Source organism: Podarcis erhardii (genome assembly GCF_964252035.2).
Source record: "Podarcis erhardii genome assembly, chromosome: 2".
In the NCBI taxonomy this organism is placed as follows: Eukaryota; Metazoa; Chordata; class Lepidosauria; order Squamata; family Lacertidae; genus Podarcis; species Podarcis erhardii.
Genome location: NC_138498.1, coordinates 81657703 through 81681735, shown reverse-complemented (window position 1 = coordinate 81681735; position 24033 = coordinate 81657703). Strand labels below are relative to the sequence as shown.

The 24033-nt window shown below is 41.8% G+C and overlaps 1 protein-coding gene across 5 annotated transcripts in view; it reads left to right on the top strand.

Moving 5' to 3' along the window:
• Positions 1–17563, top strand: part of CARD19 (caspase recruitment domain family member 19) — a 32348-nt gene extending 14785 nt beyond the window's left edge. For 2 of the 5 annotated variants that reach the window (XM_081848910.1, XM_081848911.1), the window contains exons 2-6: positions 2533–2675; positions 6369–6522; positions 12761–12820; positions 14902–14973; positions 17185–17563. In XM_081848910.1, coding sequence (XP_081705036.1) covers positions 2533–2675; positions 6369–6522; positions 12761–12820; positions 14902–14973; positions 17185–17300 — 545 coding nt within the window. In that variant the 3' untranslated portion in view covers positions 17301–17563. The other 3 variants (XR_014153139.1, XM_081848912.1, XM_081848913.1) reach the window with 3 other exon arrangements.
• The last annotated feature ends 6470 nt before the right edge of the window (positions 17564–24033 follow it).

The following is a 24033-nucleotide window of genomic DNA, read 5'->3' as shown; positions in this document are numbered from 1 at the left end:
CACATTCCTCCCTGCTTCCCCCCCCCAAAAAAAAGAATCCCAAGAATGGCAGTGTAGCCAGCACCCTTAACAAACCACAGTTCCCAGGATTCTTTGAAAGAGGGAATGTGCATTAAATGTGTTTTAACTTTGTGGTATGTATGTAGCCTTAGACACAAGTTCTACCTCTACAATTGGGACATTCTCACAGGTAAACCTTGGAACTAGAGAACTCCAGACTCTCAGGAGTACCTTGGCCTCGATTTCTTAAGCAGAGCAGCAAATGTCTTAGAGAACTTAGGGTGGTGTCAAAAGAAGTTTGTGATATGGCAGGAGTTTCATTTTTAAAACCTCACTGGATGCCCAACGCAGGGAAATTACATGAATTTGAGGTCTAATTATCTTGACGTATACTGTGAGGAGTTCATATGGAAGGACAATCGTGTCATGTTATGTGAAGCCTTTTTCAAAGACATTTCAATCATGTTAGGAAGTTTACGACGGGGAGAATCAGGTGTTCTTGGTTTTCTGAAATGGTACTGTACACTTTGACATACGGAAGGAAAAAAGGCTGTTCCCTCCCTCCAGAAGTGTACAGTCTAGGGGTGGGTCTACACATGGGGGGGACGACGCTAAAAATAAATCATAAATTGTTATAAGAAAAAAACCACTATGTAAAAACACATAGAAAAGTTTTGTGCTCTACAGTGTCTGTTTATAACGCATTCAAAACACTGTTTTTTGGGACTAATGTAGCTGAGTCCTAGGTTTCAAAGTGGGCGAGGGGTGAGGGGACAGCATAGGAAGGAGATGGCTAATTTGTGAGCCACTGCTAATTTCACCCCTGGGGACAGAATATAGTTGTGGGAAATGTTGTCCTATGTGAAACAACCCTAATCATTGATATGCTGTGTTGTCACCATCTCTATGTTTGTCTTCGGTTTCTCCTTATCCCCACCCATGTATTCTTGGTACATCTTTCAAAACATAGCTCTTGACTTGACTTCCGCCCTCTTCAATCTTCCTTTCTCATCGCATCTTGAAACAAAAGAAGACTATATAACTGGAAAAGAATTTTAGCAAACAGTATAATGAAGCACATGGATTTTATTGAGGTGCATTGAGACAATGCGGAAAAGATGCTTTGCTTGCCATTTGAACCATTAATTTTATGGGGTGAATGGTAACAGTCTGCTGGAAATCCAGTTGATACTTACGGAATTGCAAAAGTTGTGCAATGCCTGTAGAAAGCTTTTCTTTTTTTCATTTTAATGGGAATGACTCAGGCTCTCAAAAAGCCTTTGCTTATTACAATAATCATGGGAGGTTTTTATGAATATTTTTTGGGGAATATCACATTATTTAAAAAGAGAGGACAGAATCTGAAGGCAATGAAAGGTTTAAAGCTGAACAGCAACATCATCCTCTTTTAAGGCCATCCCGCTGTTTTTATAGCAGAATCTCTGGATTTTGAAGCACTGATTAGCAAACAAATCCCATGCTCGGCTATGCAGCCATAAAAATACAGCAATTGAAATTGTTCTGAGGTCAGGTTAGACTGCACAGTTTCCCTTTTAGTGGCTAGGATTTGAAGGCAGATATAAAAATTGAGCATTCCAACTTTTAAAAAATGCATTTTTTACTGAGGCCTGTTCAGATGTGATATTGCCCAATCTCCTAAACATGTATAGGAGATCAGGAGCTCCCCAACTCTGTTCTGTTATTTCTCTGCTGAGCTTGTCTGCGTCTTCCCTCTCCCTCTCTGTGTTCCTCTGTATCTTTTCATTTTCAAAGGTAACAAGACTTATATGCAGCTTTGTTTTCTAACCATTAGCTCAGCCCAGGCACCCCCAAACTCGGCCCTCCAGATGTTTTGGGACTACAACTCCCATCATCCTTAGCTAACAGGACCAGTGGTTGGGTGATGGGAATTGTAGTCCCCAAACTGGACGGCCAGGTTTGGGGATGCCTGGCTCAGCCCCCTGCAAACTCACTTCTGATCATGGTTGCAAAACTGCAACTGTGATGCTGACCATGGTTGGCTCTGAAAAGAAAAGGAAGAGGTGAGTTCACACGTAGAGTTCAGGAACGTGAAGGAACACATGAGACCACAAGCAGGATGGGAGAGTAGCTGCTATGTTGTAGCCTGGGAGGGCTGCTATGTTGAAATTTAAACCACTTGGAAATGCCTCACTACACACACACACACACACACACAGTTTTGGTGGGCTGCCACTGATGAGACCTCGTGGCTTGTTGGTTTTATCTGAGATCTTGTACTACGCAACATGTAAAGATTGCATTGTATGTGAAATACACCCTATGAATGCTCAGTATTTGTATTATTCATCTTTCATGAATGTCAGCCGCTCTTAATGGTTCCTGAGAGCATTTATGGCGCACCCAGGATGTTCCTGAAGCTTGACAGTGCACACAAAATCATGTCCTAGTGTGAAACATTTGGTAGCTGATGTGAATTATATGGCACTTCCATCCAGTTGTGCTTTGTGATACCAGGGGCCTGTTTTTAAATGTGTTGCTTCTGTTTTGTAGATCCGACTTACTGTGATCGTTTACGGCAGGACATGGCATTCCTAACGAGCAACGGCAGGCTGAGTGAGCAGCTGGTTGACAAAATTATCCTTCAGCTGAACAGAGTTTACCCTCAAATTCTTACCAATAAAGAAGCAGAAAAGGTAATTGAAGGAATCCCACCTGCAGTGTTTCTTTGCTATTGCTGTAGCTCATTTGACCCAGGATTAGGATTGCTGGTCTTTTAAATGCAAAACTTCTGGTACCTCATTGAGAGTAGCACCCAGGAGAGACAAAGGCAGCTCTGGGGCCTTCTCTAATAGGACTGACAATGGGAACCGGAGAAAAAACTATTTGTTCAGCTAAGGTATACAGCAATTGAGCTTCCTTAAATTCCTCTCCACACATGATATCAGTCCTTCCCCGCTCTTCAGTGTTCCTCTTGACACAAACCACACCAAAACTGTGGACCTGATAAATTCAAGCAGATAAGAAAATGAGCCGAGTTTAGACTCCACATGTGAAGTGTACGTTTGAATAATCACACAGAAAACACTTCCCAGATGACTGTACTATACATTTAAAGAAGTATTGTACAGCCACAATTTCCCTCAAAGAATCTTGGGAACTGTAGTTTGTTGTTGAGAATTGTTAGATGACCACCGTTCCCTTCACAGAACTACAACTGCTAGCACATTTGTGAAGCTAAACAAGAGTCCAGTATTGTTTCAAATTGGATGGGGGATCGTGTGTTGAGATTCCTGCATTGCAGGGGGTTGGACTAGATGACCCTTGGGATCCCTTCTGACTATGATTCTGTGAACTCTCAGAGTGATTTAACACTCAGTCTCTCTTGCCAGGGAAGTTGGGGAATGGCAGCTCTTCTTAATCAGTAAAGCCGTTGCAGACAATTCTAAATGCAAGCTCCCCTCCTTTATCATCTGTAGAAACCTATCAAAGGGGAGTCCAGTTAAATCTAAGCAGACTTACTCCCAAGTAAGTGTGTCTAGGATTATACCCTTTTATAGCATAGGAACACCAACCCTGATGGCCCGTGAGTGAACCTATGCAGATAATTGCATAGTACTCCCTCTCATGTGCGCACACACACACACACGTATACCTGAGCAGAGAAAAATCCCCCACATCTGTTTAATTCTGGTTGTTTAAAACCAGTTCCAACAGCAAGGTCTTACAATACCACTTAGACACTTAAGTGATTAAGTGGTATAAAAATAGCTGCAATAATTTAGGTTTTTTAAAATAGAGAATCCTTCTGAGATCAGCTCCTTGGCAAAATGCAGTGGCAAATGAGAAGAGAGGGATGAGCAAACTGCTTTCTCCCCTGGTTCTTCTCAGATTTTCTTAGAATAAGCTGAACGTTTCCAACCGTCTCCCATCTGGCAAATAACTTGGCTAATTCTAAGCATATCTGCGCTAAACTGGATCCCATCAGGTGCAATAAGGTCCGATTGCTGCACCAGCTACCTTCTAGCCTCCTTTCTTTTACTTTCCTTATGGGGGTGGCAGCAGCAGCAGCAGCTGTGGCTCCAGCTCTGTTGGTGAGGCAATCTCTCTCTCCTCCCTGCTCGCTGGCACTTGACTGCTAAGCCAAGTTCCAGAAGAACTGGGAAATATCATTTCTCCACTGCTCCAGAAAAAAAATATTGCATTTCTGGCACTTCACAGGCTTGTTGTGGTTCCTTCCTCCCATGAGTGGAACTGGAACAGAGGGTCAGGTGGGGGTTAAGGAGAGAAATGTGAGTTCTTCTTTCGTTTGAATTAAAATCTAAATGAGCGAAGATCTCAAGAGGGCTCTGTGTTGTAATACTTGTCTCTTGTTTGAGGAGAGAGTTGATGAGTAGCTGCAATCTGCAGTCTAAGGAGTGATGAAGCCCAGGGACATCCGTAAATAGGTAGGGAATTTTATGCAGAAGGTGGAAAATGGCACCCACTTCATAGATCCCTATTATAATACCTTAAGCTAAAGTTGTTTTGTCAAGACAAACCATAAACGTTTATGTAAACAAGCCCCAGGTCTCAAAATGCTGTGATCGTACACCCACAGCGTTTGAACTCTTCTTCTGAAATTACAGTAAACATTTCCATGTGTTCATTCATATTCATGAGGCAGTGTAGTCCTCTATTTGCAATCCAAACATCCCGTTAGGAACAGAATTTTGTCTGTCTCACCAGATTCAATTATCTCTTTTTGCATTCACAGACAAGTACGCATTTTCACACTAATGAAATAACTATTGGATTCCTAAGAAAAAGTGTGCCGCTGTAAAGACAGCTAAATCTTTTTCTCACTTCCAAATACGAATGCTTACGACTGACGCCGCCGCGATCTTAGATTCTTATTTCTGAGCAGGTCCAATTTGTGGCCTGTTAGACTGATCTCTGTGTATCTGGGAATTTCTGTTAAAGAGGCAGGAAGGTGTAGCATGTGGCATTGATCAAGATCACCAAAAAGTTCTTGTACCCAAACTGGAGTTAAGGAAATGGCTGAACTGTGCCATAGATCGGTTGTACATCAAGTCCATGGAACATCCTTATGCGGACTCTATGCTTGGTCGCAGAATACTTCTGAATACCAATCTTGGCACTATCTGACTGGCCATTGTGGAAATGAGATGCAGCCCTTGATTTAATCCAGTAGGGCTCTTCATAGGCAGCTGTTGACTTGCTGGGAACTGGAATTGGTAAGAACATAAAAAAAGAACATAAGAGCCCTGCTAGATCAGGCCAGTGACCCACCTTCTCCAGTGTCCTGTTTTCACAGTGGTCAACAAGCAAGACATGATGAGCACAGCAACGTTCTCCCCTTCTGCATTTTCCCAGCAACTGGTATTCAGAAGTATTACTGCGTCCAGCAGTACAGGTCAGGCATAGCCCTCAGGCTTAGTAGCCATGGGTAGTCTTACCCTTCATGAATTTGTCTGATGTCAAGCGTTAGAGGATCCAAATCCCATGGAAGGTTGCCTCTAACGGATAAGACAAGGAAGTTCTTGCCAATTGCCTTTTATTCAATGTTCACAGACAGAGGCTTAGAAAGGCAGCCTCTTGGAATAATGGTGTAAATCTCCCCTCCCCTTCTCTCCCACTTCCTTATGCGCCACCACTTCTGCGGTTGGCACTGAGGGCCCTTTGCTTCTGGGCCCTTTGCTCTCCTATTTTTAAGGCTCGCCAGTTCTAGGAGATGGTGGGTCTGGAATGCTTTCTAGTGATAACGTGTCAGCCAGCTGCTCTGGCTCTGCTGCCTCCTCCTCTCCCATTATTTCCCAACTTTCTCCCTCATCTTCCTCTGAGCTGTGATCTCCCTCAAACCCCTGTTGTAATTCTGAACTGCCTTCTTCTCCGGAAGGATCAGGCTGGGGAGACGGTCTTCACCATTCCTTCTCTGTCCATCTGACCTCTGATCCTCTTCTGAAGCTTATTTGTATATTATTTATATGCCACCCTTTGCACAAGCCACATACAACAAAGACCGATGAGAGTAAAAGAATATCTAAAATATTCATATGTGATTTCACTTTAGTGCTGAACGTATAGCCTTTTAGATCTTCTGCAAATAGTAGAAAGACGGACACCACTGCTTGTTTGTCCTATTGTGTACAATGGAGAAAGTATGTTATTTATTCTACTTTGGAATAGCTAACTCTCATGACGTAGAAGCACCATAATCATTCATGATAGAATCTTACGCTCTGCTATAAAGAACGTTTAAACAAAAATATAAAGCTACATTCGTATTCTTTCATGTACCATCGAAGGGAGGCAGAGGTTGCTTTAACATTGGTGTTTGTTTGTTTTTTACATCCTTGCTAATAAATGCGTTCCCACCCTCCCTGCAGTTCCGAAATCCCAAAGCTTCTCTTCATAGTCGGCTGTCAAACCTTCTAGCCCACTTGCAGAAGGAAGGCGACAAACCCTGTCAAGAATTTTACCGTGCTTTGCAGATCAATGCTGAACAGCTGTATAACAACTTGCCAAGCAGAAGAATTCTAAGTAAGTCGGAGTGCTAGCAGATTTCTTTGGGTGCCCTGTTACAATGCTGCCTCTTCAGGGACTAAATGGAACTTTCTGTGTGCTGTTTCTTTGATATACCTAAAAACTGACCAAATTATATGTGGCAGACAAATGCTTATTTATAGCTGCTGCAGCTGTACTTGCACAACAATCTGGCAATTTTGAATCTTTGTTTTATATATGAATAATAAATCTGGCAGCTTTGCAACCTTTTCAGATATTTTGTGTTCCCTTTATGAGCTGCAAAGGCTGGATTCCGGACTAAAAAGTGGTATTGCTGCCCAGGAAAAGTGATCCAGTGCTTGGCATGATGTGTTTTTATTCTATCCAGGGTCTTTCTCCCACTTTTGCACAGGATCAATGTGAGATTATTTTGAGTCCAGGTTGATTTTCTATGTAGTCAGCTCAAAACTGCAGTGGCCAACTTTTCTTCCACAAGGGATATCTCCAAGGTCCAGGCTTTTGTTTTCTGTTAATATTTATTTTAAAGGCAAATGTAGCTACGTAAATAATCAGCCAGTCATATAATCAACTGAGGTTGACCTCATTTCCCAATAACTTTTAGGGGGATTTCTGTTTTTACCCAGCTTGGTAGCCAGTTACAATCAGTTCCTCAACTCTGACAGTCATTAAAAATAGCCAGTTACATTTAAATACATAGTCCTGCATCACCCTTGTTTCTAAACTGACAGAATGTTAAGCGAGAAAAGTGCTCTGTTCAACTCTAGACAAATAAGATAAACGGTTACAGGCCAGCTAGAGACATACTTACCTCAGCTATATCTAGACTGGTCTGGAATCTATTTAGTCCTTTTTGGCCTAGACAGTTCTGCCATTTTCATAGTGTTTTGCAGTTCCGTATGTGTGTTGTTAATGATAGACATACCACATTGCTGAAACTGCCCTGTGATTCTTCATGGGGGGGGGGGCATTTGGAAACATGCAAAACCTCCAAGGACACTGCTGTCATGCAGTGACCGGGAAGCACCCTCACCTCCTTTTTAGGGTAGTTGGGGTTGCCAGCCTGCTGGAAAGCAAGGCCAAGGCCTACAACAGCCCTGTCCTCTTCCATGTGGGGCCCAGAGGCATTCTGGGAAAAGGAATAGGACAGGCCCAAGTTAATCATGATAAAAAGTGGGGCAGAGGGCCTTCAGCAGGCATAAAAGAAAGGGGCAGGGGATGTCATCATTATCATTATCATTATCATTATCATTATCATTATCATTATATTTATTCAATTTATATACTGCCCTATACCTGGAGGTCTTGATTTACTGAGCCCCCACCCAAGTGTATTCTATTAGCCCCAACCACCACAGTGACCAGGTAAGGTGGGAGGGGTAGTGAGGCAGCATCTGGAGACCCACAGATTTTCTACATCTGCTCTAAAGAATGTCTTTAAAAAATAAATAAATTCACAAAATGGTGCAGGCAAAGTGAAGAAGCACCATCATGGTCTCATTTGGACTCAGCACTAAACAATGGGTTAGCATCAAAAGAATAAACCTTTGCATTGCGTGCTCCCCCTCCTTTCTCCTCTCCATAGCTGTAAGGAGGAATTTGGAAATTTTCACTTCAGCTCGCTTTGTCATCCAAACTATGGTGAAACATAGTGATGGCTTGTTGAAGCAAACTAACTTCAAACCATAGTTTATAAAGCAGGCTTGTTTCATCTAACCATACTTAAGATTCGCCACAGTTTAGCATGTCCATAAATAGAACCATAAACTGGGTAATCCAAAATGGAAGTAGAGACTTCTAATCTTCTCAAGCAGAGGAATATGTGATCCCAAGGTTTGTGGAGATTTGTTCTCACAATGCTAAGCCATGGTTTAGTGTTAGATATAAATGAAGCCAGTATCTACCATCCAGTTGGTGCCCTTTCCTCTTGTGCAGCCACATACTACATTGTACCAACTCCCCTCTCCTGTGGTGATTAAGACAAAACATGAATCAAATAAACTTAGTTCCTGGAATACCTCTTTAGCTAAAATGGCATCAAGGTTAGTAGTACAGTGGTACCTCGGGTTAAGTACTTAATTCGTTCCGGAGGTCCGTTCTTAACCTGAAACAGTTCTTAACCTGAAGCACCACTTTAGCTAATGGGGCCTCCTGCTGCCGCTGCGCCGCCGGAGCATGATTTCTGTTCTCATCCTGAAGCAAAGTTCTTAACCCGAGGTAATATTTCTGGGTTAGCGGAGTCTGTAACCTGAAGCATATGTAACCTGAAACGTATGTAACTCGAGGTACCACTGTACCAGGTTGCTCTGCCAGAAAGGCAGTGGGGGTGGATAGGAACCAATCCTTGCTATATTATGTCCCTGCGTACTGGGTTACATGGAAATAACTTTCTGTTGTACAGAAGAGCGCACAACACTTGTATAGACAGCAAGAAAATAACAACATTCAGGGACTGCTCTTTCTTTCTCCTGCACTGAGACATGCTGAATATGTTCAGAGCTGGATTTAATAATCATATTTGTATTCTGTCCTTTCTCCAAGGAATTCAGATCAGCAACAACAACAACAACTGTAAGGCAGGCAAGATTGAGAGAAAGGGAGAGAGAGGGAGAGAGACTTGCCCAAGGCTATCCAGTGAGCCCAGGGCCATTCTACACATTACGCGGCAGCAAACTCAGGTTTGTGATGTTAGGTGTAGGCGTTAACAGGGAGCTGCAGCCAGTCTTGGCTGCCTTTTATATGCATATCTGCACAGTACCTTCATTTTCGAAACATACTTTGTCCCCTTCATTTTAAGTCTTAGGTTTATGCCTAAGAATTTAACAGAAGAGGCATCTTTGAACAGAAAGTTGAAGCTGGTCTTCCCCTGTGCCAGCCCAGCTCCTTAGCCATTGACACCAGACATGGAGAATAAAGAAATTCTGGAAAGTCATGCCAGAATTATGATGCCTTTCTTGTGAAGACTGGCTTTTCCCGTTTTTGCAACTCTGTTTACACTGCAGCCCTCCAGATGTTGTTGGACTCCAACTCCCATCATTCCCAACCAGCATGGCCAATGGAAAGGGATGATGGGAGTTGTAGTCCAACAACATCTGGAGAGTTAAAGGCTGGCCACCCCTCTGATAAAGCACCTCGTACTGTGATGGTGCTATAAGTCTGCAATCGTATCCACAGTTACCTGGGAACAAACCTCACTGAGCTGAGTGGAACTTACTTCCAAGTCAACCTGCATAGGATTGGGCAGTTAAGGTGAAGACCTACGCACATTTACTTGGGAGTAAGGGCTTATCCACACTTAACTTTTACCCTGCACATTCTAGGAACTGGTCCATGCTTTTAAAGCTCCATGTCAGAGCACTCCCCCACCCCAGCAGAAAAACCCACCCTTTATAGCTGAAGCACAACAGATGACAATTCAGGTTTTCTTTAAAGCACCTGGAAAGTGTGGATGAAAGGGAAATGTGGATAAGCCCCAAGTCTCACAGACCTGAGTGAAACTTCCCTCTATGTGGACATTCATAGGATTGCACTGCGCATGAAATTGAACCGCAGTATCATGGGAAGAAATCAGTCATTGGCTTTGACACCGGTGGCAATAAAATACCTAGTTATGTTCACTTAATATATTTCTTTGTGTCATGGGAAAGATTAATTCAGGAGCTGACAATGTATTTAGCACCAAGGGCCCATATTAGAAATATATCATGGACTGGATGGTGTCAGCTAATCTGAATCTTTGACTCAATACATTAGCAACCCAATTTGCAAATTGAAGACCATGGTTGACAGCTAATGGGCATATTTCTTCAGCAATAGCCTTTGTGCCAATTACACATTGCTGAACTAGCCAGAAGTTAACTGTCTTCAAAAGCTGACATATTTTCCAGAACTCTGCTTTTCTGACTTTCAGAAACCATGTAGTACTGGAAACCTTTAGCCTTTGTGAGAACACAAACATTAATTGATTCCATCTGTAGCTAAGGGGCAGCATGTTCAAGTAAGAAAGTGAAAAGATCAGTCACAACAGATACTTTTGGCTATATTTAAAGGTGAAGTAGCTTCATTCCAAACTTGAGTTCTAGGCCATTTTCCACTTGTGTCAAATAAACCTTTTGCATGATGCTTTCCAGCAAGCAATATGCTACACTGCAGCTGTGTGTAATGAAACCCCAGAGGACTTCATCCCAGTTGCAAAATACCTTCAAGTTTGAAGGAGACAATTCACAACCGCAAAGTCCAGTGTTCCTCCAACTTGGGTCTCCAGCTGTTGTTAGACTACAGCTCCCATCAGCCCTAGCTAGCAAGACCAGTGGTCAGGGATGATGGGAGTTGTAGTCCAACAACAGCTGAAGACCCAAGTTTGAGGAACACTGGATCACTTCCCACCAGCCATTTTCCCTCTAATACTATTCCCGCATGCACACTCATAACTGCATTTTACCCTTGCTAGTATTGTAGCATTCCAGACTCGTGCTTACCTGGCCAACTTGGGTCTGGGAAAATGCATGGAAAAAAAAGTAGGAAGGAAGAGGAGTTTATGGGGAAAGTGACTGGTGTTTAAACAAATGTTTGAGAGATGCACAAATTGCACGTTCCAGCTACATTCAAACCACTGTATTATCAAATGGTGCCAGGAAAATGCTCAACAGTTTGAGAGAAAACGGAAAACACAGGTTTGCTCAAGATTCTTCTAAACACAGGCATTTACCCCGCTATGCATCTTCTACACTTGATGTGCACATAAACTTTTGAGATGTCCGCATTGCACATGAGCTGGGTGAAAGTGGAATGAAAAATCAGTGCTCGCGTTATTGCAGCTAAATTAATATTTGTCGTGCCAAGCAACCTGCTTCACCAGATGTTCCTGATGTTGGCTGAAAAGTGTGCTTGAAAGCGTTTTTCAGAAATTGGCAGGGTGGGATCCACGTGGCAGGCTGGTGCGCAGCACTCCAGTGCTTCTACTGAGAGCAACATGAAGGTTGATCTGCAGGTGCAACTAAGGAGAAAAAGTCCTTGGAAAATACCACAAGTTGTCAATTGACTGTAAAGAGCAGAAAGATTTGAGTGACCTTGGAAGACAACAATTCTTGGCTTAAACAATGGCATTGCCTGTAATTAAAACTTATTTAGCGTGGAAAGAAAATAGATAGGTGGTTTAATACTTGGCCTATCATGAAAGTTCTCTACCACCCCACTTTTAAATGTTGTTTGTTTGCCAACTTTGTATATGAAACGCACAAAGATGATAAGCTGGTTGCCTTTGGCCCTACACTTGCAGATCAACCTATATAAATGTTTAAGCCGAAGTATTTTACCACTGCCTTTTGTTCATATGTCAATGGCCCTAATTATGCCAGTGTTATTCGGAGGCCCCTGTGATTCATCATGGGTTACCCAATGAGAAGATCAATAGTAGCCGACATTATTGAGCTTTCCCTAGAATGCACAACCACAGGGGGTATATTGGTTGTGATCTAGATGCATTTTTGGATCACAAACCCAGTGGTGAAGCCTGCCCAGAGCCTGATGTGAATGGAGTGTCCCCCTAGAATACTCCTCTGTCTTCACTGTTCCTCTGCTGCATAGAGGGGTGCTATGTCAACTGTGCAGGAGTCCCTTGGTAGACAAGTCTGTGTGCAATGGGCTCCCATGGGGTAGAATGGGTTGCTCAGTTTCAAGTGAGTTAGAGGGGGGCAGGACCCATGGGCGCCTTTTACAACCGTTCCTTAGCTGCTTCTTCGAGAACAGCATTATTTGGCTAAAACTGGAGGGAATCAGGGAGAGCATGGGCTGCGGGTGTCATTAAGGTAAGGTTACCAGATGTCCCCGTTTCCCAGATTTACAAATCAGTCCCCTGACAAAATCCATCTATTTAGTAGAAAGTAGAATAGTGTCCCCGGAGTCATTGAAAAAAATCTGGTAACTTTTCATTAAGGTCACCGTCACTCCTGTCATAATTTGAACACTAACGTCACATAAAGTTGGGTTGGGGGAATTAGCAGCCATTTTATGTTGCGTTATTGTACTACCATATTTACTCAAATCTAATGCTCATCTTTGTTGGCCAAAATACATTGTGAAAATTCAAGGTTCTGAAAATTGAGGTGCGCATTAGATCTGATGGTGCATTAGGCTCGAGTAAATGCGGTACTTTGAAAACTGGTCCTTGCTTTCCTCCCACTGTGCATGACGTGCTTCAGACGTGTGTTGCGCTGAATATTACACTAACTCTTTGGTGTGTTGCTTTTGTTTCTAGAAACCTCAGATTCCACAGGGATAAACCCTGAGAAGGAGAAATGTATTCTAAATGACAGGGGTAAATAATGCGTGTAAAATATTGTTGGCTAAATCAATATTGGACAGTAAGGTTAACAAGGAAAAAATATATAAATATATGTTGCAATTGAATGTCATGATACTAATTCTAAGTGTGTTTGCTCTGGGCATGTGCTTTGGCTTTAATAAATGAAAGATATACACGTATAATCAAGATTTTTTCCCCAGTAGTAATTTCTGGGTTGTTCAAACTGATGATGATTATTGTTATTAATTAAATTGCTTGCTGTCCTTTATCCGAAGATCACAAGGCAGTCCACAACATAAAAATACAAAATACATAATAAAACAAAATCAAAGAAAAACCCATAACCCCTTCCCATTTTATGTAATATAAAATCCAAAGTTTTCTAGGGATGTGTTTAGGAAACAATCTAGACACCACTGCAGTTAATAGGCATTGTGCAAGAGCTTGTTGACCCCATTTATCTCACTGGGGCATGCACAGCAAAACTGTGTCCCTGATCTCTAAAGTACTAACTACAGTGGGGCACAGCCTTTTACATCACATTTGTGTTGGCATTTTTAAACATTTGCATAGGCTTCAGTAAGTTTCTACCTTTAAGTGGCGACTCTATATTAATGTTAACCCACGCCCATGATTTTTCTTGGTACAGCTGCTGGGTTTGTTTTGTGGAGCTTCTGAGTTTGCAGATCTGTGCAGTGGATAAGCTTAAGGCAGCAGTGGAAATAATATTTAAGATGCCTGCTCCACTCAGCCGAGCTGTTCCGCCCTCTTAATGCTCTTGCGCCCTCCCTTTGGCCCTCACTGTACACATTTAAAGCCAGAAGGCAGGGCGGGACATGAGGAATGCAGTTACGGTTAACGTTGCATCGTGGAAATACAGAGTGCAGTGATCACCTGCACACTCTTGGCTCTTCTGTTCTAAAACCTCCTTTTTTAAAAAGTTAAATTTTGGGTACAATCAGCACTGTGCCCATGGACCCTGCCTTGACCTCTACACATTCAGAGATGCTGTTTTCACAGAGCCTACATGTGCACACCCATATGTCTGAAGGCTCAGGTATGCGTGACCCAGGACCCTGGGAAATGAAAGGTGCACCCACGATGTTTCTGTGCAAAGGGTGCCTTTGAGCATGTGGAGGGCAACGCTGGGACTGCTCATTTGTACCCAAATAGCATGTTAGGGGTTCTTAGGCTAGGAAGAGAGAAGAAGCCCTTTTTGTTCTACCACTAGAGCAGGCGTTTAACTGCCTTATAGTAGTTGCACACAAAACTCACATAGTTAAGGGTAGAAGGGAGGCTAAGGAGGGGGGGAAGGGAGAAACAACTCAATACAGAAACACAGGATGGTAGAGTTGGAAGGGACCACAAGGATCATCTAGTCCATCCCCCTTCAATGCAGATATATTTTGCCCACTGTGGGGCTCGAACCCATTACTCTGAGATTAAGCATCTCGTGCTCTACTGACTGAGTTATCCTCTGGTCATCATAGAGAAGCCCTGTGGTATTTCTATAGGAATCATTTGGTTGCTTGAATAATGTTTTAATTATTATATTCACATAAGTAGCTAATGACAAGCCTGATTTAATTTTAAAGGCTAGAAGATATTAAAATTTCTGGGTTATATCCATTGTTGCATGAGCAGGCAGAATTTCTCCTTCCTCTCCTTTCACTGCATCCCACCGGTTGTTCCCCAGAGGTTCCTCACAACCCTTCAGAGCACTTTTGGGATGCGCACAGGAGAAGAGGAAGGGGAAATTCCAATTCTCGGGTGGAATTCTGCTCCATTTATACAAGGACACTATTAAATGCCACCCTAAAATTTCTTCTCTTGCCCTGCAAGTTTTTAATAAGGATTAATTTTCCTAAAAAGAAAAATAAGTGGGCTACAAGCAATGGTAATAATAATTGTAATAAAAAATAATTGCTGCAGGAAATGGTGATTATATATTATAGTAGATGAAGCCCAAAGCAAACATAATTGTGCCAGTTACATTTGAATCACTGTAGTCACAGTAACAACAATGATAACTGATGAACCATTAATTTGAACACATAATTTTAATCCTCCTCTGTTGGTTTTTTATTCTCTAGGTCCTACATTCTTCCTTGCCTGCTTCAGCATCGCCGCAGGATTAGCCTTCTACATGTATTGCTGTAACTCAGGTAAATTACTCTTGCGGTTTTTTTCTTTCTGAGAGGATAAGTTTAGTAGTTGTCTTGTTAGCCTGTTTATCTTGGCATAAAACATGTTTGGGAAGTGTTCTTGCATCAGGATCATGAAAGAACACACCAGAAAAGGCTGATGTCTGGGGCCCCAGCTATATCATTCATGGCTGCACATTTTGGCAAGACTGACAAGTTCTTCATAAGCTGCCTGGAAGTCAGAAATAAAAACTGGGTGAGGAACATATGACTCTTGTCATATGGCTTGACACTACATGTGTCATTCACTGCAGTCTCCAGTGTGGTGTCATGGGATCAGTTTCAGTTGATGTAGCCTGATGGTGTCTACAAGGTGCCTACAGCAACACAGCCAACAGATGACACTTACCCATCCTGGCTTGCTGAGGTGGTATGGCTGGGAGGGATCCAGGATGTGGTCAACACATCTTTCTGGCCCTGGACATTTTGAAAGCGGTGGTGATCTGACAATTTCTGAAAAAGCCCATCTAGGTCCCACTCTGGTTTGCTAGAACAAGTACCCCCCCACACACACTTTTGGGGCACAACTGTTGCAAGTATTCTGGAATGAAACCAATTATCTTGATCCATTCCAGTTTGGGTTCAGATTTGGTGATGGGGACTGAATCGGCCTTGCTTTCCCTGATGAATGATCATTGTTGAGAGAGGGGACCTGTTCATCTTATTTAATCTTTCACTGGGTTATACATATATACATACATACATACATGCATGCATGCATGCATACATTTAATGGATTGCCTTTTACCCGAATCTCAAGGTGATTTACAAACGTATTTAAAAACTGATTTGCATTGGCTCTGATCCTAACTCTCAGGTTATTTTCAGACACTTACATTCAGTGGTTGTCTTTCATGCCCCCGAAAGTTGTGCCGTTGTGCCATCTGGTCCTTAATGCTATGTAACACCTACATGAAAGCTATTTGGGGCAGGGTGTCACAGGTATGCTGATGACACTCAGCTCTACCTCTCTGTAACATCTGAATAAGTTGAGGACGTGCAAGTCTTGGACCAGTGTCTGCGGTCAGCAAGGGAATGGACGAGGGTTAATAAACTGAAGCAGAAATGGTGCTACGTAGTGGTTCAACCAAGTGGACATATGCTAAGGATCACTACATTGGTGATCAGTGCTAGATAGAATTGAGCTCCTCTAGTAGCTGAGTAAGTTCTTTCATGCAAAATTCCTGGTCCTGGTTTCCCCCCACAATTATTATTTTTCAGCAACCCAATCTTGGGAGGCGGGTGTGAGTGTTAGTTTTTGTCTATTGTTGGGTGGTTGGGAGAAGAAGAAGAGTTTGGATTTGATATCCTGCCTTTCACTCCCTTTAAGGAGTCTCAAAGCGGTTAACATTCTCCTTTCCCTTCCTCCCCCAAAACAAACACTCTGTGATGTGAGTGGGGCTGAGAGACTTCAGAGAAGTGTGACTAGCCCAAGGTCACCCAGCAGCTGCATGTGGAGGAGCGGAGACGCGAACCCGGTTCCCCAGATTACGAGTCCACCGCACTTAACTACTACACCACACTGGCTCCCAGAAACCCTTGTTGATCTACTGCAGATTACACAGAGATCAACCAGCAATTTCCAATCCACTTCTTTCTGCCTCTGCTCTACTGTGTGTGGCATTGTAAACAGAAGTGTTCATTTTTTGTTTAATCCTGTGATTCCTTAATCCTGTACTGCTAGTCTTGGGAAGCTTTCTGTATGAGTTTGGTAATATGGAAAACGAAGCGTTTTTGGGGTCCAAACCTGACGAGGCAAGACCAGTGGGAAATATACTCCATAGTACAAAATCATCAGGCTGGTATAAAACATGCGGAAAACTTTTTTATTATCCCTACAATTTGGTTGTCAAAGCTGCAGAGTTGATTTATAGCTAATTATAGACTTCAGCAGAAGCAGTGATTTGAATGAATATTTTATTCATGGCAAAAATAATCAGTCCCTCAAAATTAGGTGAAGAGCTCTTCTTTTTACAAATCACAATTTCTTCTGTTACATAATTTGCAAGTCATAGAATAGAGCAATTCTCCTTGGCCAAAATTTCGGCAAGTTGTTTTTGTGTGTGTGTCAAATATCATTTGTGGAAACAAAACCCATTATGGCTGCAAATCTGACTCACTTCAGCTTTTTTCTCATTTCCATCCCCTCCCCCTGTTCATGTTTCATTCTAGACTCAAAAGTCCTAGGAGGAGCCAAGAAGATACTGGGGTTTTCTCCAATCATCATAGGAAGACATGTTAGGAATATTTGTATGTTGTACATGGAAGACGCACCAAGAAACAAATAAGCATAAACTGGCTCACCAGTCTAGCATGAAATTTTCCTGCCAGCGGAAGGGCTACATCCTCAAAAGATATGCTATTTTCTTATACCAAAGATATAATTAACCTGTGGCTTCAGCAGTGTATATTTGCTGCTTCCAAGGGCTTTCAAAGGGTCAGCTATATATGCCTTTTACTTTTGGGAGTGGATGTTTTTATTTTTGTACGAGCTTAAACTATTTATCTCTTGAATTTTAAAAAATAATAATTTTTAATGCAAGCTTTTAAACATGTGCCCTAAGTCATTGCAAAATCTTAAAAAGTCCTTCCATGTTGTGTATTTGTATTCTATTCTGGTCTAGAGACATACCAAAAAGTGATTCCCTCTCCAAGATGGAGAGAGAGCTTTTGCTCAGGGTTTGAACCCTAACACCTGCTGGCGGGGGGCGGGCGATCTTTATCCAGACAGCTATGAAATCCACATAGAAGGCCTCTGCGTTTCCCTGCTTCACAGAGAACAAGCAGAAGGATTCCACTGAATATCAGTGTAAACTTTGTGTTACTGCTGGTTGAAGTTTCCTCAGAAGACATAATGCTTGGTGCATCAGTTAATCCATTAGCAATGGTGGGAGATCCTCTGTGCAAACTCTGTGCAACTCAGGTGGCTTCAGACAAGGGAACTTTTTTAAAAAAATGCTAACTTTAGAGCAACACTTGAAACAAATTAACCCCAAACCTTTTTAAGATATAGAGGCCTTCTTCTTCTTCTTCTTCTTCTTCTTCTTCTTCTTCTTCTTCTTCTTCTTCTTCCTTTTAAATGGTAGACTCCATGTTCTTTCTGTACTTTTTATGCAAGAATTCAAAAAACAAACGCCTGCCTTTTTGTTTGCTAGTCCATCTGTGCAAGATTTACTGCCTATCCTAGGCCAGATTCCAGGTGCCCTGTTTAAGGTAGGAGGGGAGGGTGAAGAAATTTAGCAGGGTCAAAAATCCTGACCTGCATATGTTCAAGGTTAATTTGAGGAGGGTGGATTGTGCATTTTAAGAGCCTTTGTTTTTGTACCTCATGATACCTATAACAGTGTTACTAGTAAGACAACATCAACAACAAGCACCACCACAACCCTAAACCAAAGCCACCCCCCATGCTTTTTTGAAGCTGGGTGGGACCCAAATTAATTGGTGCCTCTGGAATGTGTACCTATTCTATAGCACCATTTCATTGTTTGGGAAAACTCATATAAAACCAGTGAGGAGGCCAGAAATATAAAGATTACTAAAGCATAACTTGTGGTCTGAAACGTGTGTGTGTGTGTGTGTACATGCAAATATTCTCTCATCCTCCCTAAATGATTCCCTGCTAGGTTCCACCTTCTTTGTGTAGGTTTCTAAGGACTGTTTTCATTCGACTTCCAGAAGGGTAGTTACGTTAGTCTGTTGAAACAAAAGCAGTAAGAGGTATTGTGGCACGTTAACAGGTTTATTTATGGCATAAGCTTTTCTGGGACTAGAGCCCACTTCATGATCGGATGAAATGGACTCTAGTCTATGATACCTTGTGCCTTAATAAATTCATTTTTTTCTTTAATGTGCCACAATCATAGAATTGCAGACACCTCATTGTTTTTTCTTTTGCTAAGGGCCAGATTCTGACACAATGCTAAACTATGGTTTAGTGCTATGTGAACATGTTTAGGCATGTGGGTGCTTCCCCGCCCCCCTTAACCCTTTTCCTCTGACATGAACTGGCTAATCCTTACTATGGTTTAAGTATACAGTATAGCCTAATTTCATAAGCAACAGTTTGAAGTTTGCCTGTTTCAATAAACCATCGTTATGAATGAAAGTAGAACCTTCTGGTTTCCTCATGGGGAGCTGATGAGTCATTAATGTAATTATTGAGGCCATAAAATGTGGGATACAGTATAGCCTAATTTCATAAGCAACAGTTTGAAGTTTGCCTGTTTCAATAAACCATCGTTATGAATGAAAGTGGAACCTTCTGGTTTCCTCATGGGGAGCTGATGACTCATTAATGTAATTATTGAGGCCATAAAATGTGGGAAGTTGGAGAATGGCCATAGGAAGCTCTGGGGCTGTGGGATTAGGCTTTTCGTGCTGTTTGTATAAATTAAACCATCAGAACACCATTCATAGGTGCAAAAAAACTTTTTACTTACCAATTTTCACTATTGCTCGGCAGACCTTAAAGTTAAAATGACATCATCAGGGTTATGATGGATAGATGGGTTTTGTTTTTTTTTTAATTTAGCCTCACTTGTGTTGTTTTATTTCATTTGAGATATCTGCACTGTTGTGTAACTTGAACAGACATTTGACTTTATAGTTATAGCTGTAGCCTCTTTTTAGGGTTTACCTTACAGATATATCAGATTTAAGGTGTCACTGCCACCTAAAGAGACTGAGCAAAAACAGCTGAGACCACACCCAGCAGCAGCAGCTTCATCTACATGCATTTCCTAGAATCACCACGAGAGGGAGAAGGAGCACCACAACCTGTATGTGAATTACTTTGTAATAAACTACACACAGCTTTTTGCATGCATTGCAAGAGAGGCCAGTATAGAAACACTAGATTGTTAATTCAGTCTTGTTCTTAGCTTGGCTAAGAGAAGCACCATTGTGTCTGTGCCGGGGAATTCTAGTTAGACATGTTCCTTTCATCAGATTTATGTTCTAGGAAAGGCATAGGCAAACTCGGCCCTCCAGATGTTTTGGGACTACAACGCCCATCATCCCTGACCACTGGTCCTGTTAGCTAGGGATGATGGGAGTTGTAGTCCCAAAACATCTGGGGCCGAGTTTGCGTATGCCTGTTCTAGGATTTCCAGTGTGGATTGAAAAGAACACAGAGATGTCAGATATGCCAACAGAGAGGCACTTGGATTTAATGTTAGCAAATATAATTTAAAATGAAACATCAGTTCAATTACTGCTTAGGATTTAGGCAATCTGTATGGAAGAGTTTAAAAAAATTATCTCCCTATACTCCCCATGTTCTAAAGTAAGAATTAGACCTGTCAACTGAGCTGTGTTTCTGATTGCTACCTGGATTTTCCAATTAAATAAATGAGTCTTAGTTACAAAATAATGTCTATTAAATCGAGACGTCAGCCACATATTACACACAGCAGTAGGAGTCAAGTGCTTAGCCCTTAGTCCTTTTAAAGAGAATCGACAGTTTTAAGATAGGAGTATCTAATTCCTAGTGTGGAAAGGATATTGTCCACTTAACCTTTTGGAAATAAAGATTTTGACCATCTGGAAACTAAAGAGCTTCTTGCAGTCACGGGGGAAACGGGGGTCTTGTGGAGGCTCCTGGGGCAGACTGGCATTTTTCACTTAACTTCCCTGTTCCATTTCTCATGTCGCTCCCAAGAGACCCAGAAAATTTGAGGGACAAAAGAGCTGCAGTTAAAAAGGAAGATAAGTGAAAACTGCACCCCCATTCAATTAATAGGATTATTCTGTGAGCAGACGGCTGCTTACAGGACTCTTCCACCAGTGGAAACTTAGGAGTTAAGTCAGGGGATTTATTTAGAAAAAGGGTATTACTTACTTATGTTTCAGAACATGCTGTAATGGAGTCTGCGGCAGGGCAGTGTGTACCTAAGTATTCTTAGAAATCTCGAGCAGCTTCAAAGTTTACTTTTAGTATCAAAGTTAAAGACAAATAAATCAGGTTTGAAAGTTAAGCTATGGCTCCAGCGAGGATTGAAAGTAGTTTTAAAGTGTCACACTGGCTATGTGGCCAATATATCAACTGGCTCCAAAGTAAACAACTCACGCCATTATGCTAGAAGCATCTAGAAAGAGAAATTGCATTTTCTCTCTCTGAGCAATACCGAGAAGAGTTAAAGAGCAGGTAGAATTCTGGATTTCTCTCTCTCACACACACTACTTGCAGGGACAGGGAATAAAGCATTTTGATGTTGTATATGTACATAGAAATGCCTGGGTCCTTTATTCATTGTGTCAGACAGAGGCTCACTTAACATGTTGTTTCTGTAGCCTACTTGCAAGTAAGATGCCAAAATGCATGGTTCAATCTTTGGGTGAAATGATACCTAGCAGAAAGGTCCATACTTTCTGGATTTCATTTCCTCAAGTCTTCCCCCCACCAGCCCCAATTATATATTCCTGTAACTCAGGATAACATTTGCATCTGATGAAGTGGACCGGGCTCCATAAAAGCTTGTTGTTGTTGGCATCTGTCTGTCTCGAGACAATGGAGTTCATCTCTGCGCATGAAGTCAAACCACTGCAATTGCAGCTTAGAAGTGACATCTCCCAGGTGCAAGCCTGGGCAGTAGGTATGGAGCTCCTGGGTTGCCCAGACGACAAGATTGAGCCTCACTGATGTGACAACCTTAAAACATACTGATTGTGTAGTTTTGTCATAACTACGGACTAATACTTATTTTGGCGAATGCTTTATTTTATTCCATACATTACTAGGGGGGAAAACCCCACCCTCTCCAGTTTTATGCAAATCTGGCTTGTTTTGGTGATGCTTTTTTTTTTTTAACGTTGAGCAAGTGGCCACACTAGGAGGGCTTTCTTGCCTATAGCATCAAGGTTTCTATTCTGCTCAGTTTGTGGTTTGTACTCCTGGAATATAGCTACCCTTTGCTTTCAAAGACAAAAGGAATAGCTGCTCAGCAATGCTTGCCAGCTCTGTGTTCTTGGCACAATTTCCGTGTCTTCCATGTTGCTTCTGGGGGAGCACTGCCACTGAGGTGTTTTTGTGTGCATTCAAGCAGGATGAAGGCAGGGTCCAAACCAACTAATTTTGTTCATCGCATTGTCCCTGGTTAAATTTTAGATTACTGTCGTGATTTGACCGCTAGCGGTGCTCTGTTCAAATTGTTGTGTGTTGTTATTAATGTAACAATCAAAGTGCCTCACAATGCTTTAGAGCTGGGCTATTCTTTTCCCGACTGACTTGCTTCCAAAGGAGAAGAACAACAACTTCTAACCAAAATCCTTTAGAGGACAGTAAAGAGCTTTAGAAGATGGATTCACACAACCAAATTGGTGTGTTAAGGTGGGGGGTTTCAAAAATCTAAGGAAGCTTCACACCATCCCTTCACCATGCAGTATTTATTTACCTGCTTATTTCTCCGCTCATATTTGCCACATTGTTCTAAAGCTTCTCTTTAAGTGCAATGGAAGTGGGTGTGGTAAATGTTACTCAACTGAATTAATCATGTATAGACTCTTAATTGTTGGCCTAAGGCGTTTTCAGACCAGCCCTGGCTGAACTTCCCCAAAGGGTTGTTCAACTCACATTCTCAGCACATATTGGTTGTATATGATGACTTGGAGAAGCTCATATGAATAGATGGTTTGGCATGATGAACATGCAAAGGGAATAATGTTTAAATGGCAGGCCTGCAGTTGGATTTGCACCAATTCAGGTTGAATAAGGGCACTACGCTGATGTAAACATGTCTTTGCTTTCAATAAATATGCTAGTGGTGAAGATAATCATAACATAAAAACAGAATTCACAGCAAGTTCTCCAGTTGCTCTGCAAGGATGTCTTTGCAGCGAAATGATAGGTGTGCATGCCAGCAAATCAAATGCTGGCACAGCCTTTATATTCGATCCTCTTATTTTCTCCAACTAGGCTATTCACTTTTTATTTATTATTAAAGTACCATGTGAACCTTCTGGTACCTATTATTTGTTCATGTTTAATATAGGGATTGGGGAGTGTTCTTGGCGAAGGTGATCACGTATGATCTAGTTGAGATTCCTGCATTGCAGTGGGTTGGGCTAGATGACCTTCAGGATCCCTTTTAACACTAAAATTCTACGATTGTGTGACATCACAGGCTCATCTGCTTGGAATTTGCAGAGCCTCTCCCCCATCCACCCCTGAGCTGGACCCTAAGGAGGACTGAGTATAAATTAAGTGAATGCAGTGATGTAGTTTTCAGGGACGCCTCACTGTTATGAGTATCTTCACTCTCAGATTCTGATTCTCTCAGGTATCTGCTGCAGCTCCTACAGTATTTGACTTGATTTGGGGCTCAGATTCCATTTCTTAAAATGAATCCCAGGGTTATGTCTATTTTTTAAGAAACAAAAAACAAGAAACCTTAGATATAAATAGCACTTATACAGCTTTTTGGGTCTCTGTGTGCACAAATTTCAAAATAATAATAATAATCAAAGCATTTGACACTTTGGAATTTTTACTTATTTCTGATAATGACATTCTTAAGTGTATGGCCAGTATGAGCGAAAGAAAACAAAAACCAAGTTTGTGTAATGTGCACTATAAAATGCTTCTTTCTTTTTTAAAAAAAGCAATGTTGACTGAACATGGTTGTGTGGCTTTAAGAACATTTGTGTTAAAAGCAAAATAAAAATGTCTCAATTCAATCTTGAAAATAATCTCTCTTTGGAATCTGCTTTTTAGTATGTTGTATTTATTAGCATTGCTGGATAGCAGGCTGGATAGCAGGGCTGACTACTTTATTTATGTATTTATTTAAAGTTTACTAGGGCTTGGGTTTGGGGAGTTGGGTTTAAGCTAGAGATCTGAAAGAATGGATGCAAGCCATAATTCTCCACTGTTGGAATGACAATAAAGCCTAGTCAGTTTGAAGGGAATAAAAGGGGGGGGGACAGGCAAAGGTGGAGGTGGTTGAATTGTGGCAGGATAACAAACTCAGGGGTTGGAAGCACATATGTGCTGAATGGAAGAGGTGGAGGCGAGTAAGAGGC